General features: G+C 36.4%; 1 protein-coding gene across 1 annotated transcript in view; it reads left to right on the forward strand.

Moving 5' to 3' along the window:
- CUNH9orf85 (chromosome unknown C9orf85 homolog) overlaps positions 1 to 15,582 on the forward strand; it is a 44,594-nt gene extending 29,012 nt beyond the window's left edge. The window contains exons 3-4 of the mRNA XM_037493434.2: positions 13,398 to 13,511; positions 14,009 to 15,582. Coding sequence (XP_037349331.1) covers positions 13,398 to 13,511; positions 14,009 to 14,162 — 268 coding nt within the window. The 3' untranslated portion in view covers positions 14,163 to 15,582. The remainder of the gene's footprint in view (positions 1 to 13,397; positions 13,512 to 14,008) is intronic.
- Positions 15,583 to 19,824: the final 4,242 nt, after the last annotated feature.

Consider the following 19,824-nt stretch of genomic DNA (forward strand, 5'->3'; position numbering starts at 1 on the left):
CATCAGCTCTTTGTAGATTTTTGTGATCAGTCCTTTATCATTAGTGTTGTGTGCTAAAATTTTCTCCCAATCGGTGGGGTGTCTCTTTATTTTGGTTACTGTCTCTTTTGCTGTGCAGAAGCTCTTTAATTTTATGTAGTCCCAGCTGTTCATCTTTGTTTTCGCTATCATTGCTTTGGGTGATGAGTCTTTAATTATGTTGCTGAGATGTATGTCATGTAGTGTTTCGCCTATATTTCCTTCTATGTATTTAATGCTTTCAGGTCTTATGTCTAGTTCTTTAGTCCATTTTGAGTTGGTTTTTGTGCATGGTGTGTGGTAGTAGTCAAGCTTCGTTTTCTTGCATGTAGCAACCCAGTTTTCCCAGCACCATTTATTGAACAAATTTTCTTTGCTTATGGTCTTAATATAATTATGGTTCTACAAGAATTTGTGTACTTTAAATCCTAGGAGAACAAATATTTTCTTCAGAAGAAAGCACTTTTGTTTATTCAGAAGTAAAAGGAAACAGTGTTAATAATAAATCTTATATTTAGTTCCAGAAAACTTAAAACACAGCAACCTTTAAGAATGTGGACATAAGGAACCGAAGATCAGCAAGTCTGTCCTGTTTTGTATAAGTCACTGAAGTCCTTGGGGTCAGGGAGGTCATTGTCAATTTACCACTAACTAACTTGGGGCATAGTATAGTGACCCAGAGGCTTTAGAGATCTCAGTTGGGTCAGGGAGATAAGAGCTAAAGTAGACCTCAGGAATTGCTGTTCTACATCTCCCTGAGTTATATGGGGTTCACCATAAGATATCTTCATGTGTAAAAAATGTTCATAATGAATGCAAAATGAAAGAAATATAATACTGTACAAATAATGAATATTGAAGGAAGGTCTTTAGGAATAAAGTAGCTCAAGTTAATATGAAACAAATGACAACTCATGTGAGATTAAGAAACTGCTAGTCAAAACAAATGTTTGAACATTTTACTTATGAGGTCACTCCCTTGGCCTAACACATCATGAATTTCAGATTATCCTGAACATGTGTCCTATTAGTCATTTTGGAAAGCCCAGCTTTCAAACTCTAATCCAGTACTAAGAGTGTTGTAGACAGTATAACTCACCGAGATCCACATTGTTTTTTCTGCATATGAAGTCCAAACATTGTAAGGGATCTAAACCCATTAAGGAAAGATGCTGATCGTAGCATAGCTTAGTTTGACATATTAAATATTTTGTTTAAGCTAGTTGATTATGAATTAAATTTGTCCCTTACTAGGACTTTTTATAAGAAGTTTGCTTTGACACCAAATGTTTCTTTTAAATATTTATTTATTTATTTATTTATTTATTTATGCATGCATGCATGCAAGCACTGGGTACAGTCAGAAGCACGGGAGGGTGAGAGAATTCATCAGAGCCAGAGCAGAGAGCAGAACAGGCAGAGTGACGAAGTACACTGCTGAGGGGAGCAGCGGGCGGCAGGAGAGGTCTGCGCGCCATGTGGGACCCTCACCCCGTGGCCAGGGATCGAACCGATGCTGCAGAGGCTGCGGGCAGCTTTGTAACCCAGTGCTCAACCGCTGCACCACCGGGGAGGCCCTTAAAGATTCATTCTAATGCCCTGATTAATGTCCTGGGTAAAAATGTTGAATATTGTATCATTTGCCTATCTGTCTTTTGCCACAAATAATGTAGGATGAAAAAGGGCTATTTATTAAGTAACTTTTTTTATATTATAATTTTTTAAAATTTTTTACATCATTGTTCATTTTGAAACAGTATTTGCTTCCCCTCACCCCCTCAAGTATAGTCCCCATAGCATTTCCTTCACCAGTGCACCCGTGCATCATCGCTGCAGTACCCTGTGCTCCTCCCTCCCACCCTCTGATATATACAATGGAATATTATTCAGCAATCAAAAAAGATAAACTCATGCCATTCACAGCAATGTGCATGGAGCTAGAAGGAAGTATGCTCAGTGAAATAAGCCAGAAGGAAGAAGAAAAATATCGGATGGTTTCACTTATAGCAGGACTATAGGGGAACCAAATAAGACATCAGTGTAAAAAAAATACTAACAATACAAAACACAACAAAGCAAAAACAGATTATTTTAAATCAGAGGAACAATTTTTTTTTAAATGAAGTAATAATGTAGACTATTGGGGAAATTGAAGCCTTTTCTTTCTTTCCTTTGACTTGTAAATGAATGATAAACCCTTAGCAAATTTCTATGGCCTCTGGGATCTAATACTAAACATTAGATCCAAGAAAAAGAATCGACTTCTAAACTCTTCAGACTTACCTGTTTCATCCATGGGATGCAAAAAGCATATTGTGTTCGCACATGACAGAAAAGACAATTTTTCTCCTTTTCCTATTAGTGAGATGACATGCTGTAGGATTTTCACAAGCTTGTTTTTGACAGCTACTTTATTTGCATGTACTAGAAACATGTGGGGTTAAAGGACTGTCCCCTTCCTCTAGAAATGCAAGACAAGAAATGAAATGGATTCTTTATTCTGGTCTCAGAGGATTAAATGTCTTCACCCAAGATCAGACAGTAAAGCAGTTGGAGTTAAGATTCAAATGCAAATTGATCTCATGTTTTCATACTTTCCCACAGTGATTTCTCAGTGTTGTGCTATTCATTCAAAGATTCCTTTTCCCTTCTTTACCTGAGCTTAATAATATATTAATTTTTACATAAGTCCCCTGTCTTGTTTATGGAAGTTCTCTATTGCTGAGACGAGTACCACATAAAATAGCCCTGCTTATTATTCTTTATTTTATCTGAACAAGTACCTTACTTGCAAGTTCTGAAATGCCTAGTTTGTTACCTGAAAACTTGTATCTTATGTTCAGGTAAGCAAACAACCTTTTTCTATGAATTTGCAACATGGTAGGCAAATATCCCCATTGGTGTTAAAATCTCTAGTCTGCTTCTTATCTCTTCCTAGCTATTAAAAAAATCATCGGCCTCCCCGGTGGCGCAGCGGTTGAGCGCTGGGTTGCAAAGCTGCCCGCAGCCTCTGCGGCACTGGTTCAATCCCTGCTGCTCCCCGGCCACGGAGGAGGGTCCCGCATGATGCGCAGACCTCTCCTGCCGCCCTCTGCTCCCCTCAGCAATGTTATTTCGTCAGTCTGCCTGTTCTATTTCCTGCTCTGGCTCTGGTGAATTCTCTCACCCTCCCGCGCTTCTGACTGTACCCAGTGCTTGTATAAATAAATAAAAAAACTTAAAAAAAAAAAAAAAGACTCAGAATCACTTTAAAAAAAAAATCACCAATAATGCAGTTTTAATATTCCCATAGTAGTAGAGAAGGGAGAAGCTGGTTAGAACAGCAACAAGGTTTCTAGCAGCAGGAGGCTTAAGTGGGGATGGGGATAGAGATGGGGCATGTTTTACACTGAGGGCGAAAACAGAAGTAGTGCTATTTGTTCACTCATTTCAGTTTCTCTTTCTTTTCATTATATATTGGTGAACTATGAATGTTAATCGTTGTTGCCTATCACAGAGATTTTCTGTTTGCTTTGAATATACATTTGATGAAGAGAAAACAAGATATAGTCATTTGATTTTTAGTCTTAAAAAATGGGTTAATCAGGTGGGTTTTTTTTTTTTCTTCTCTTACAAAATGAAAGTAAGAATTGTTACGGACAAAGTCCCTCCAGGTGTACCAGTGTGAGAATAAACTATATAGTTTGAGCTCTTTGGTTATACTTTTCAGTTTCAGAATGTCTCGCGATAGGTTGAGGCTCTGAATGTGATAGGAGAGTTGTGTCTCTATGTTTCATGAGTATTAAGATGTCCTGGAGTGGAGTTTCAGCCATAAGTTGTTCTTCACGTCGTATTATAGTATATTTTGACTCTCTACTCTGATTTAATTCTTATCTGTACCATGGTCCTTACTATTTAAAGATAATACCGATGTTTTCATTTTTGTCAGTTGTTCCCTTGGACATGAAGCCTACTTTTTGACATTAATATTGACTGATACAGCATGCTTTGATTTAAAATTATTTACAGTTTTTAATAATTTATATTTTCTCCTAAACTACTCTTGGTTGGAGGTGAATATTTTGTACTCTTTTAAGAATTATTCTTGTCAGATCAACTGTGCTATAAGAAGATGTAGGACAATTTCTTTACTTATTTTGAAAAATGTAATGTAGGGTTGAAGTGAATTTTAACTTCTGTACTGAAAACTTTGGAATTTAAAGATATTGTTTCTTAAAATCATTTTCTAAATAGTGTATGTTATAATCCCTTAGTATGCTTTCAGAATCTTTTATGTTAGCACAGATAACGTAGAGCCAATGCAGGAAATGTGGCTTTATGGAACTGTGTCAGTGTTGAGTTTCTATTACTTGTCTACCCAGGGTGGAGTATCATAGCTCACAGTTTAAGAAAGGACCTAATCATCACATGTGAGAGTATTACAAAGGCAGCTGAGTTATGATAAAGGTTAAAGTATAATCATGTAACAGGAAATAAGGGCAGTGCCAGAAAATTTGTGGCAGAGTAAAACAAGATAAATACTACAAAAAATAAGATCAGTCCTTTTCTCCTCAGTATTTATTGCCTAGAGTTTCTCAAATGTTTAATTCTCAGGATATTTTACACTTTTAAAACTTACTGAGAACGCTACAGAGTTTGATTTGTTTGGGTTTATTAGTTACACTGTTGATATTTATTGTATTGGATTTGAAAACTGAGACATTTTAAAAATAATTATTTAATTAATGATATTAATATATAAATAAATGATTAAATATAAACAACGTATATCATTAAGTCTAAATGTACTCTTTAGTACTGGTCATTTGAAAATATTAGTTTGCTGAGTTATAAATGTCTTTTAAATGTTGATATAAATAGGTAATATCAAAAGTCATGTTACTGGGCCTCCCTGGTGACCCTAGGGGTTAAGTCTCAGTGCTATCAGGCTGTCATTGCGGAGGCCTGACTTGGCTCCCTGACCAGGGAGCTAACCTACATGGCCCAGCAGGCCTCTCCTGTCTTGCCGGCTGCTCCCCTCAGCAGTGAATTTCAGTAGGTCTGTCTGTTCTGTTCCCCACTCTTGTGACTCCTTTCACCCCTGAACCTCTGGACTTCTATGCATAAATAAATAAATCTTTTTTTTAAAAAAAGTCATGTTACTATCATAATGATGCTGTCAAAAAGTCTGTGGCCTTCTTATTTTTGTTACTTAACTATGACAATTATAAATACAATGATTACTAGTACAATTTGCAGTGTAGGGAAGGAAAAATAATTTTCTCTTTACTCTTCTAGTTTCTTGGCTGAGTTACTCCTCTGCTCACCCTGTAATAAGACAAATTAATTAACAGGAGAAAAATAAACAGAAATTTATAACATAATTACCCCCTTTATACATGGGAGATACCCAGGAAAAGAGTCCCTAAAAGATGTTTGGTTTGAGGGCAGTTATGGGAGGTTATGAGCTAAAACATAATAAACCAGTGTATGGTTGTTAGTCGCATTTAAGTCTGTGCTTTCTCCATTGATAAGGAAGTTGTAGATTTAGTTATTTCCCTCTTCCCAGTACAGATGGGCAGACAGACACCCTTAGAAATATAGATTTTCCTTATAACTATAAATATTTCTTTTATGGGTTTGCTGTCTCTTTAAAAAAAAAAAGCAAAACAGCTCAAGGTAATCCTTATGCAAAGAGGTGTATTTTGGGGGTGGCATATTCTGCTACCTCTCATGTGCCATTGTCTTTGTTCTTGTTAAGCTGCCAGCACTTTTAATACCCATTATAAAGAATTAGACTCAGAGCTTAAGGTGACTTTCAAAGATTCTATGGCAAGGACATGTCAAAGCTAGAATGTGGTTCTCCTGTTTCCCAAATCATTGTACTATTTCCAAAATAATATTTTCTAGTATTTATCATAGTGATCTATTAAAAACTTCAAATTTTGTCTCTGATTTTCATCCTTAACTATGTAGTGAACATTTATTAGCTCTCTTTCCTTTAGTCTTTTTCATTGTTAAAAAAAAAAAAAAAAAAAAAGCAAAAAACGGTGACATTATTGTAAAGTTTACTACTGTCTCTTTTGTCAGTAAACATAGTATATAGGAGTGACCTATGTTTTAATTGGCCACAATTTGCATTTAAATGATTGGTTTTGTATGTATGGTTAAGATTTATTGTTTCTGGGAATGACATTCCTTGGAGAAGTGAAAAGAGACAAAAATTATTATTTTAATATTTCTGAAGTTCTATTGGTAATGGATTAAAAAATACTCATAAGTAAATTGGGTAAAATTTATATTTAGATGATTTTAAACTTTTTCACTCATGCATTTTATCAGAAAAAGTACTCAGTAGTGATTTAAAAATCTGTATCTATTTTAAAAGATATTTCAAGATTCTTAGGGGTTTCATGACAATTGAAGTAAATATCTCTTATCATCAAAATATCTAAATCCTTCTCATGCTTAAGATCAAGATTCTTTAATGAAACAAATATAGTATTGAGGTGAAAAAAATGCAGAAATTCTATTACATTTAAAACCTTTCACTCTACTCCCTGTGAAGCCATAAAACCTGGATTAAGTGTTTGAAAGAGAAAGAATATAAAGTTTCTACTTTTATGAGAGAAACTAAAATGTTGTAAATTTATAAAATTTATATAATTTACATTTTAACAAACATTTCACATATATAAAAAGGAAACATTTAAAAAATGTTATATGTACATCTAGTATTTTATTTTATGAGAAATACATTTATAGTCACGGGGCAACTATCTTTTTTCTTTTTTTTAAAGATTTATTTATTTATTTATACAAGCACTGGGTACAGTCAGAAGCGAGGGAGGGTGAGAGAATTCACCAGAGCCAGAGCTGGGAGCAGATCAGGCAGACTGACGAAGTATGCTGCTGAGGGGAGCAGTGGGCGGCAGGAGAGGTCTGTGCGCCATGTGGGACCTTCGCCCTTGGCCAGGGATCAAACTGGCACTGCAGAGGCTGCGGGCAGCTTCGCAGCCCAGCCACCAGGGGAGGCCCACGGGGCAACTATCTTAACAAAACCTGATTTTCAGAATAAATTTAAATTTGAAAAGGGCATAATTCTTTTTGCCATAGAATTCCCCTCTTTCCAAATTCTTTCCAAATTGGTCAATACTATCTCAACCAGCAATAGGAACTATGATCCCCCCCAACCCCCAACAAAAGCAGTGTTTGATCTGGAAGGAGTCCTCAGATGATTGTGTGCTTGAGAATTTCTCTTAAGAGTTTGTTTTTTCTGACTATGTAAATAATGGGTGAATCTCAAATCTACATTTTAAAAAGTTGTGCAGGTGTTTGAGCCAGTTTGAAGAGTAGCTATTTAGAGGACTAGATGGGCGAGAGGCTGTAGAACCTGGGATATTTTGATTTGAGAGCCCTAAAGGTTTCCCTTTTTTTTTTCCCCAAGATTTATTTATTTATGCATACAAGAGCTGGGGCACAGGTCAGAGATGCTGGGGAGTGAGAAGATTCACCAGACACAGAGTGGGGAACAGAACAGGCAGACTGACTGAAATAACACTGCTGAGGGGAGCAGTGGGCGAGACAGGAGAGGTCTGCTGTGCCATGTGGGTGGTCTACTCCCTGGCTGGGGATCAAACTTGCTGCAGAAGCTGCAGATTGCTTCATACTGCAGTGCTTAACCCCTTGCGCCACCCTGGAGGCCCCAGGTTTCCCATTTTAAAGCCTATTTCACGTGTAAATTTTAACATTAACAGTTTTATAAATATGATTTTGTCCCTGAACTAACAATTTGAATAACTTAAGGATTGGTTTACTCCAGAAATCCACAGAATGAACAAACATAGTCATAGAAATAAAAACACATTCTATTTTTGCTTAAAGCCTCAGATGAACCTGGCCAGGATACTTTCCTTAAAATTATTTAAAAGCTAAAATGAAAATTGAAGCCATAAAACACTGTTAAAATTTTCCTAATCCATTTGGGTTATTAAACCATTATCTGTTCTTTATCTGTTAGGTGTGTGCACATGTTCTGATGGCATAAACTTTTATTGCAGAGCAATTAAGTAAAGCTTTTTTGAAAGATGAAACACAAACATACAAAGTAATTGAGCAAGCATTTAATAATTATTTTCACTTAGGTTGTATATCAAAGAATTTCTTTTCAATTATTTTTTAAAAAATATTTATTTTTTATTTATACAATAGCTGGAGTACAGCAGAGGCATGGGAGGGTGAGAGGATTCATCAGAGACAGAGCGGGGAGCAGAAAAGGCAGACAGACGAAAGCACCGCTGAGGGGAGCAGCGGGCGAGACAGGAGAGGTCTGCCGCGCCATGTTGGAATCGCCCTGGCTGGCCGGGAATCGAACCGGCGCTGCAGAGGGTGCGGGCAGCTTCACAGCATTGCGCTCAGCCCACTGTGCCCAACCTGCTGCACCACTGGGGAGGCCCCAAATTTCTTTTTAATTCTAATTTATTTTTCCCAACTATGTCTCGTGAGTGTATAATTTATATGCAGTGAAAATCACTCTTGGTAGTATGTACTTTTAACAAAATATGGTTGTGAGACCAACAGTGCAATCAACATATAGAACAGTTTCATTCCTCCAAAACCTTCATGCCATTTTGTAGTCATTCCTCTCCCCACTCCCAATCCCTGGCAAACATTCATGTTTTCTTTCCCTATATTTTTACCTTTATGTAATATGTGTGGCATCATAGTGGGTAGTCTTGCTCTAGAGGGGGTATTGCCCTCTGACCACTGCCTTCAAGGGGTTTCTGTGTGCCTGGCCCCAGGAGGCCACCTCCATGTTTTTATGCCAGTACCTTATCTATATCATTGTAACATAATTTGAAATTAGGGAGCACCATGCCTCCAGTTTTGTTCTTCAGATTTGTCTGTCTGTTCAGGGTCTTTTATAGTTTCAAACAAGTTTTGTGAAAAAAGTCATAGGGGTTTTGATAGGGATTACATATTACATTGATCCTGTAGATTGTTTTAGATAGTATGGACATAGAGAATTTAATGTTCACCTATGTTGTGTGGTCCATTTTATATTGCTGAGCAGTATTCTATTGTAAGGATGTGCCACAGATAGATCATCCATTCACCTGTTGATAGACATTTAGATTTTGCTATTCTTTGATGATTACAAATTAATTATACTTCCATAAACATTCATGTACGAGGTTTTATGTGAACATATGTTTTCGTTTCTCTTGAGCAAATATTTAGCAGTGAGATTGCTGGATTGTATGTTAAAAATATGTTTATAAGAAACTGTCAAACTGATTTTCAAAGTGTGTGAGTGTTCCAGATGTTCTTCATCCTTATCAACAATTAGGATTGTCAGGGTGGTTATTTCTTTTAGTTTTATTTTGTTCTTTTTTTAGCCTTAAGTAAGTAACTGAATGAATCTCATTGTGATTTTAGTTTGCAATTTTCTGGTAACCAGTGATACTAAGCATCTTTTCATGTGCTCTTTTTGCTTTTTTTTTTTTTTTTAATCTTCTTTGGTGAAGTTTCTGTTCTTTAGCTCATATTTTTGAATTGGTTTGTTTACTTACTTATTGTCAAATTTTGTAAGTTCTTTAGTGGGTACAAATAATGTCTCCGATACATGTTTTAGAAATATTTTCCACCAGCATCTGACTTGTTTGTTTTTAATTTTCTTTATTTGTTTTTCAAAGTAAAGAGATTTTTTATTTTGGTAAAGATCTGTCTAATTGGTCAGTCCCCAAATGTTTGTAGCAAGCTTTCCCAAAATTCTCACTTTAGCATGTGGATTATTTCGAACTGAAATCAGTCTAGGCTCTGCAGCTCACAGGAAATTGTACCACTCCCTTAACTACTTTAGAAGAATGAAAATTGAAGGTATACTTAGAATTAGCGATTTTATGAGAAATAACCAGTTTATTGGGAAAACTATCTACATGGCAGGGCAAATATGTAATTACAAACCATCTGGTATTTGTCATACGAATCACCCTTTCCTTATCATGTGAGTCCATCGCTTCTGTCCTCAAGTCCCAAGTCCCTACACCAATCCTTAGCTCAAGATCTATACTCCCCGCAACCCACCCTTTTCCTCATTGTCTTTGGTATCCAAATCTATGTAGATTCTTCTCTTCTTGTGTATGTAGTTAAATTTTTTTTTCTCCTCCTCATAATTTTTAGTCTCCTACTAGTTTTCTGTTACAACTAAATTCATTGTTAGTTTGATTGCTTGACTGCAATCACCAGGAAGAACCCAACAGGATAGGGGGAGATTTCCTTACTTCCCTGACATTGGTTTTATTGTTGCAGCTAAAAAATCTTTGCCTAGCCTAGAGTCATAGATATTTTACAATTATTGGCTTTATATTTGGGTTTATGATCCATTTATTGTTTATTTTATGGATAGCCCTTGTTCAGCATCATTTGTTGAAAAGACTATCGTTTTTCTGTTGAACTGCCTTTGTGCTTTTGAAAGTCAGTTTTATAGGTATGCCTCTACTCTTCAGCTCTGTTTTGACTCTTGGACCTGTGTGTCTAGCCGTTCACCAAGGCCACACTGCTTGATCATTGCAGTTATATGATAAATCTTGAGATCCCATCATACGAATCTCACAGCCTTGTTGTTCTTTTTCATCATTGTTTTGATTTTTATAAATTCTTTGCTTTTTCTAATTATTTAGAATCAGCTTGTCAGTTTCTACAAAAGAAAGTCAGTGGTCATTGTTAGAATATAAAAATAGTTTATTTTTATTTAGTGACCCTATACATTGTTAAGTTAATAAACTCACTTTTTTGCTTATAAAATATCTACCCAGTTTTCCCCAAAAACCATCAAGGTCATCAAAAACAAGAAAGTTTCACAATCTGCCACAAGCCAACAATAAAGTATAGAGACAGGACAACTAAGAGAATATATCTTAAAAGTTTTCATCACAAGAAAAAATACTGTGTGTTAACGAAACTTAGCATGGTAGTCATTTTACAATATATGCATATATCAAATTAATATACAATGCAATGTTTTATGCCCATTATATTTTAAAAAAGAAAGAGACAGAGACAGGACAACTAAATGTATTATGGTAACTTGGATGGGATTCTTTTTTACCAGTTGATGTGGAATTCATTGATTTATTTTCTGTTTCTGCATCTAACAGCAAAGTTACCAATCAGTAGCCACTGGCAATTGGTAGCTGTTGAGTTTTTGAAATGTAGCCAGTCCAGTTTACGATTGTTTGTTGTAGCAGCAGCAGTTACTGGACAGGCAGGTGCAGACAGGTTCAGGGCACACACACAGCATGTGCTCTAGAGGGGGTATGGCCCTTTGACCACTGCCTTCAGGGGGTTTCTGTGTGCCTGGCCTCAGGAGGCCACCTCCATGGGTTACTGTGTGCCTTGCCCAGGAGGCCACCTCCATGTTTTTATGCCAGTACCTTATCTATGGCATTGTAACATAATTTGAAATTAGGGAGCACCATGTCTCCAGTTTTGTTCTTAAGATTTGTCTGTCTGTTCAGGGTCTTTTATAGTTTCAAACAAGTTTTGTGAAAAAAGTCATTGGGGTTTTGATAGGGATTACATATTACATTGATCCTGTAGATTGTTTTAGGTAGTATGGACATTTAAACAATATTATACAGAACATTCCATCCCAAAACAATTGAATACACATTCTTCTCAAGTACACACAGAACATTCTCCAGGATAGATCAAATAAATGTTAGATAACAAAACAGGTCTTAATAAATTTTATAAGGCTTGGAATTATATTGGGCATCTTTGTTGAGCCAAATGGTATGAAACTAGAAATTAATTATTGGACAATAACTGGGACATTCACAAATATGTGGTGATTAAACAACATGCTACTGAACAGTCAGTGGGTCAATGAAGACATCAAAAGAGAAATTTAAAAAATACCTTGAAACAAATGAAGTTGGAAATACAACAAAGTTAGTCATGAAGTGCAGGGAAAGCATTTTTAATAGACAAGCTCATAACTAAATCCATACATCAAGAAACAAGTGAAATCTTAAATAAGCAACTTAGCTTTGTACCTCAAAGATAGAGTAAAAGAACAAAGTCTAAATTTAGTAGAAGGAAGGAAGGAACAAATAAAAGTGGAAAAAAATGAATTAAATCTAAAATGACCTATAAAAAAAGATCAGTGAAACTAAGAGCTGTTTCTTTGAAAAGATAAAATTGACTAACCTTTATCTAGACTTACCAAGAAGAAAAAGAGGACTCAAGTAAATAAAATCAGAAATGAAAGAGGATGTGATAACAGATATTCTGATACCAAAGAAATACAAAGAAACATAAGAGACTACAATAAATAATCATGTGGCAACAAACTTAACAACTTAGAAGAAATGAATAAATTCCTAGAAAAATACAGCCTAACCTAACAAGCCTGAATTATGAGGAAGAAAAAAATATGAACACACTGATCTTAGTAAGGAGGTTCAATCAGTAATTAGAAACCTCCCAACAGACAAAAGTTGGGACCACATGACTTCACTGGTTAATTCTATCAGTCAAAGAACAAATAACAATCCTTCTCATACTCTTCCAAAAAAAAAAAAAAAAAAAACCAGAAGAGGAGGGAACACTTCCAAACTCATTTCATAAGTTAATTTACCCTGATAACAAATCCAGAGACAGGATTTCACAAGAAAAAAAAAATGATAGACCAATATCCATGATAAACAGATTAAAATAAAACCCTCAATAAAATATTAGCAAACTGTATTCAACAATATTTTTAAAGAATCATATACCATGATCAAGTAGAAATTGTTCAACTTCTGTAAATCAATCATTGTGATATACCACATTAACAAAACGAGGGAAAAATCCTATAACTATCTCAATAGATGCAGAAAAGCATTCAACAAAATTCAACGTCTATTTGTGATAAAAATGCTCAACACAGTGTGTATAGAGGAAACTTACCTCAACATCATAAAAACCATATAGGAGAATCCCACAGCTCACATCAGACTCAGTGGTGAAAAACTGAAAAACTTTTTCTGGAAGATCAAGAAGATGACTAGGAAGACCACTCTCACCCAACTTAGTATTGGAAGTCCTCACCAGAGTAATTAGGTAAGAAAAATGAATATAAGACAACCAAATAGGAAAGGAAGTAAAACTATTATTATTTGCAGAAGAGTCTTTTTAAAAAGTTTTAAATAAATTCCCATTACTATTATTTTGTAGCTGTAAATTTATTTAAAAATCTATATAATTAAAGTAACAAATATCTAACTGAGATTAAAATCTAGTTCTGATTTTTAGACTTTCTGCATACACCTTTAGCCACACCCCCTTATTTTAGCAAATAAATCTTAGGTAATTAGCAAAAACTAATATTTGATTTTCTTTTCCACTTTTAGTGTTAAATGTTTACAAAAGACAGTGAAAGATTCTTATCACATAATGTGTAGACCATGTGCATCTGAACTTGAAGTTTGTGCAAAATGTGGAAAGAAAGAAGACATTGTTATTCCGTGAGTATTTATTTTTAATGTTTGTGTTTTACTCTTTTAGTAATTAATATGCTTGTTTCTTTTAAAAAAACAAATTCTGTAGCTTTGAGAATCTTAAGTTGAAGTATATTACATTAATGTAGATTTTTTTTCTTCCTAATAGAAAAATTTTAATTATTTGTGAAATTTTTCTTACGTATAGTAAGAGTTAAACTTACATATTTAGGAAATTAAAATACTTATTTGTGAGGTTCACATTCATTATTTATTACAAACAAATTTTTCATCAACTAACAACTTTTCTTTTATGGATGTCATTATTGATTTCTTTGAGTCAACTTTATTGATGACAGTATGATAACTGGCTGGGTTTAAGCTAGTCTTCAAGGATCATTTTGTCTATACTTATTTCATTAAAATCCTGTTGTGAAGAAATGTAGTGTAAAATTTTCTTCAGTCTACAAAGTTTAGTAATGAAAGCCTGGAAAATAACTAGAAGTTTTTTCTTCCATCTTTAGGTTTAATAAAGAACCAGAAAAGACAGAAAATACTGAAAATAACGTACACTTCAACCATAGAAGAAGCTGCAGAGGAAATAAAGAAGAAAGTGATGATGATTTAGATTTTGATATTGATTTACATGACACAGAAAATGACAATCAAATGGGTTAATATACATATATTAAAAGTCAATATGTAAACATGAAATTCTGAACAAGTTTTCATTGAATGCTTTATGAAAAAATACTCTAAAATCCTAACAAGGCAGAAAAACCTATAGAAAATAGTCACAGTTTATACATGAACATAATAAATTGTGTGTGGTATTTGAATTATATAACTTTCATCCGGAGTTTTCTCACAATAAAGTTTTAAGTGGCATATGCTGTATTTGCCAGTTGAATATTGGGGCATCTTATTGGAACTCACAGGAGTCGTTCAAAAAGAATATACTACCTAACATCAAACTGAACAAGTTTCAGAATTGATGGTTGTGTAAGAACTATCTCATAAAAATCAGATGACATCATTATTTGCTAGCCCAAAAATTGCTCATCAGTGGGTAAATTTTGATAGCTTGATCTCAAGAAAAATGCCTGCATGGCAAAAGCTCTTATGTTTGCTTGTTATAAAGCAAAAAGTTTATTTTTGTATAATAATATTTAACAAGTGTATAGCAGGTTTTCATTGAAAATATTTTTACATACCTGTCACATTTTTTACCTTTTTGTCTTGTAATCTAAATATACTAGAAAAATACATAAAATATATATGTAGAGTTTAATAAATAAATATAAAGGAAAGCCATACATCTATCACCCAAATGAAGAACTACTCCTAGAGAACACAACTTAGCTGTGTTTGATTTCTGTGCTCCTCCCTACCCCTACCCCCATAAATTTTATACCTAAAGTAGCAAAATGATACAGTGAACTTTCGTATCTTCAGCTAGATTAGGAAGTGGCAGGCACTTGGTTTTGAACTTTATATGAGTAATCTTATACGATGCTTGTTATTCTGTATTTGTTCTTTATGTCAATATTATGAAATTTGTGAGATTGACCATGTCATTGTAATACCATTAATTTGTTCATTTTACATTACTATGTTTTAGTCCATTATATTTACATAGCACCGTTTATTCTAATTTTGATGTACACGAGTTATCTCAATTATTTTTTCTGTTGCAAATAGTATTGCTGTGAGAGTCATTGTAGTTACTTGTTCTTCTTGGTACACATCTTGTTTCTTGGAACACATTGTGGTGGCAGAAGTCATTGGTTGTATTTATCTTCAGTTTTACTGTATGTATAATGCCAAACTGTCTTTCTAGAAATATTGTTACCTTCCTCCCTTTGGCAAATCTATTTGCGTTCCAATGCGCTGAATCTTTACCAACACTCAGTATCCTACCTTTTCATTTTTCTCAGTTTGATAAGGGGGTAAATTAATCCCTTTGCCCTATAAATTTGTGTTTTCTTAATTATAAATAAGCTTAAGCCTCTTTTAATGTTTATTGGTTATTTGGTTTTTCAATAATGGAAGATATTTAGGCATCATATGATAAATTGCAATAATGTTATTTAAGAAAAATATACTGAATTGTTGAAGAGAATAATGATAGTTTACTTCAATATATTTCATCATTAAAAAAAAAAGTCAGGGGCCTCCCTGGTGGTGCAGCGGTTGAGCGCTGGGTTGCGAAGCTGCCCGCAGCCTCTGCAGCGCCTGTTCGATCCCCGACTGCTCCCCGGCCACCGGAGGAGGGTCCCACATGGCGCGCAGACCTCTCCTGCCGCCCGCTGCTCCCCTCAGCAGTGTACTTCGGTCCTTCTGCCTGCTCTGCTCCCCGCTCTGGCTCTGGTGAATTCTCTCACCCTCCTGCGCTTCTGACTGTACCCAGTGCTTGTATAAATAAATAAATAAATCTTTAAAAAAAAAAAAAAAAAAAGTCAGTGAGGGTCCCACATGGGCCACAGACCTCTCCTGCCACGCCTGCTGCTCCCCTCAGCAGTGTATTTCCGCCATCTGCTTGTCCTGTTCTCCGCTCTGGCTGTGGTGAATTCTCTCACCCTCCCACGCTTCTGACTGTACCCAGTGCTTGTATAAATAAATAAATAAATCTTAAAAAAAAAAAAGTGTCAGTGAGCCTCCCTGGTGGCACAAGGGGTTAAGCACCTCACTATGAAGCAATCTGCAGCCTCTGCAGCACAAGTTCAATCCCTGGCCCGCCAGGGAGCAACCCACCGTGGTGCAGCAGACCTCTCCTGTCTCGCCAGCTGCTCCCCTCAGCAGTGTACTTCAGTCAATCTCCCCGTTCTGTTCCCCACTCTGTCTCTGGTGAATCCTCTCACCCCCCCACATCTCTGGCCTGTGCCCCAGCTCTTGTATGCATAAATAAATAAATCTTTAAAAATAAAAATTAAAAAAAGTCAAGACAGGTCCTCCCTGGTGGCACAGGGGTTAAAGTCTCAGCACTATCAAGCTATCAGCAGCCATTGCAGCAGGAGTTTGCTCCCTGGCCAGGGAGCTGACCCACATAGTGCAACAGGACCTCTCCTGTCTCACCCGCTGCACCCCTTAGCAGTGTATTTCGGTAGGTCCACCTGTCACCTGTTCTGCTCCCCACTCTGCCTCTGGTGAATCCTCTCATTCTCTTCCCACCCCATCCCACCCCCGCACTTCTGGCCTATACCCCAGTTCTTGTATGCATAAATAAATAATTTTTTTTTAAATGAAGACACATAACATTTCAGTGGCATCATAAAAGTATGCAGTACCTAAGAATAATTATTTTTTTAAGATTTATTTATACAAGAGCTGGGTACAGGCCAGAGGCATGGGAGGGTGAGAGGACTCACCAGAGACAGAGCAGGGAGCAGAACAGGCAGGTGACCGAAAGCACTACTGAGGGGAGCTGTGGGCGAGACAGGAGGGTTCTGCTGCACCATGTGGGTATCTTCCTGGCTGGCCGGGAATTGAACCCACACTGCAGAGGCCGTGGACAGCTTCACAGTGCTGCACTCAACACATTGAGCCACCCGGGAGGCCCAAAAATAAATTTTTAAAACCCTTAAGAACTGTTGACAAAACATTTTAAAACTTTATTAAGACATTAAAAAATAGATAATGGAGAAAGAATAAATGAAGAGAGATTATCATGTTAATGATGTGGAAGTCTCAATAGTCTTTTTTTTTTTTAAAGATTATTTATGCATACAAGAACTGGGGTACAGGGCAGAGGTGTCGGAACATGAGAGGATTTACCAGAGACAGAGTGGGAAACAGAACAGGCAGACTGACTGAAGTACACTGCTGAGGGGAGCAGCAGGTGAGTCAGGAGAGGTCTGCTGTGCCGTGTGGGTATCTTCCTGGCCAGGCAGCATCGAACTTGTGCTGCAGTGGCTGCAAACAGCTTCATAGGTTGTGGCTTTTTTTTTTTTTTTTAAGATTTTATTTATACAAGCACCGGGTATATTCAGAAGCGCGGGAGGGTGAGAAAATTCACCAGAGGCAGAGCGCAGAGCAGAGCAGAGCAGGCAGACTGACGAAGTACACTGCTGAGGGGAGCAGCGGGCGGCAGGAGAGGTCTGCGCGCCATGTGGGACCCTCGCCCAGTGGCTGGGAATTGAACCAGCGTTGCAGAAGCTGCAGGCAGCTTTGCAACCCAGCGCTCAACCTCTGTGCCACCGGGGAGGCCCCCATAGGTTGCATCTTAACCCCTTGCATCACCAGGGAGACCCAATGGAAGTCTCAGTATTCTAAACTTACAGACTTTCTAAGAAAGTTTCTCTCCCATACCTTTGTGTGGCTTACTTTTTGCATATAAATTTATTTTGTGGACTCTGTGACTTTTGTGGTTAAAGAGCCAGCTAAATTGTTTTCAGATCTAGAGTAAATTCTTTCCCTGAATGAGTTTTAATTCCTCAGATTACCAAAAGAGAAGTCTGACAAAGAGCATCACCTAGTGACATACTCTAATATCTGCATTTCATTCTTCAGTGCTAAAGTGGGTGTCATATTTTGTTTTTTAAGCAGACGTTTAAATTTAATTGTTACATTTAGTTCATTTATATTTCTTAGAAATTATCCTTTCTAATCTACAAAAATTATTGGAATTTAGCAGGTGGAAATGAGATGAAGACTGTTTGATATAGTAAATTAATTTATCATGCTCTGATATTTGACAGGCCAGCAAAACTGCATTATATAATTGGAAACACTATAGTGCTTTACTATAAAAGTCCTAAAGCTGACAACCATAAAATTTATCTGAGGAACTTTAAAAAATATTCATATTCCAGAGATAACTGTGGTTTATGTGGTCTAGAATAAAGCTCAGGACTCCCCCCCAGCCCACCTACCCTCCCTTCCAGATGGCTGTGATCATCACCACCATCAGATACAATTAGTTGTGTGTGGCAAAAGCCATTCCCATGCCCCCTGCTTCTGTCCAGCTATCAGAATACTCTGTCCCTTTTCCTCTTTCACAGACTCTTGAAAGCAGAAGTGGCCATGTGAGGAGAGTCTCTCACATGGGGAGTTCTGGAAAAGATCGGCCTAACTGACAAAAAGGAAGAACTTCTCTTTTCTGCCCAAATGTGGTTGTGAGAAGACAGATGTCTAGAGCTTGCAACTATGATGAGGAAACCCACATGAGCCACAGAGATAGTCATTCAGAACTTGAACGTTGAGTTGAAATAATAACTCTTGGCCCATCTACCTCTGCAATTCTTGTGAATTAGTTTATTTAACCCTCTTGTCAGGCCCCTGGAAACCAAGCACAGAAAGATGAACTTATTTGTAGCAAGCCATACAGCTACTGACAAAGCCAAGATTTAGATCATCTTACCTGTTTCTAAAGCTGTGCTTTTTAAGTATTATATTGTATCTCATGTCAAAAGCACTCCTAAATGCAAAAAGAGAAAATTCTGTTGAATGAAGTACATGACAGGAGCATGTTATATGGTGACTAAAAGGACTTAGAATAATAATGGTGATAATAGAATAATAGCTAGTATGCATTCATTAAATAAATCATGATTGAGCAGCCCTATACAAGACACTTCAAGCTATGGGATAAGCAGTCAACAAGGTAAAGATCCTTTTCCTTTCAGAGATAACCTTTTAGTGGGTGGAAAAAATAAGCAATGAACATACAAGTAATTAGATGTTAGAAGGTGAAAAGTTCTATGGAAAAAACTCAGACTTATGAGGGTGATTGGGAATCTGTGGGCAAGGATGAGGGGGTGAAAGTGCACAAGTGGGTGTGAAGTGAGCTTTGAATATTAAAAGTGTCCAGTGTACGTCTCAGTGAAAAAGTGACATTTGAGCAAAGTCTGAAAAAGAGCTATGTTGGGCAAGACTGTTCTAGGCAGAGGAGACAGCTAATGTAAGGTCTTTTTTATTTTTTATAGTTTAATGTATTTTAATAGCAGACTTACAGGAACAGCACAGAAGACAGACAACATTAAAAACATGTACTTGCATGTAGGACAACTCAGAAAAGTAGAGTGAGTGGTTGGAATCTACTGTATGATAAAAATGCTACAAAGACCATTTAGTTGCCATCAATAAGAAATTTACTTGTTTTAAAAAAATCCAAATGCTGGCATTGTCCAGAAAAATTCAACAGGTTTATTTATAATTGGCAATGATATAAAGCAGTAAGGCAAGTCAAAATGCGGTGAACAAGTTTCTGCAGTTCAACTTTATAATAATGTAAGGTCTTTGGAGCCAAATTGTGCCTGATGTGCTCAGAGAAATAGCAAAGAGGGGAGTGATTAAGCTGGAGAGTCATAAGAGGTAAGATCTAGAGGTAATGGAAATCCAG

The sequence above is a fragment of the Talpa occidentalis genome, unplaced genomic scaffold (assembly GCF_014898055.3).
Source record: "Talpa occidentalis isolate TD23 unplaced genomic scaffold, MPIMG_talOcc4v2.1 talOcc4.7, whole genome shotgun sequence".
NCBI classification, from domain to species: Eukaryota; Metazoa; Chordata; class Mammalia; order Eulipotyphla; family Talpidae; genus Talpa; species Talpa occidentalis.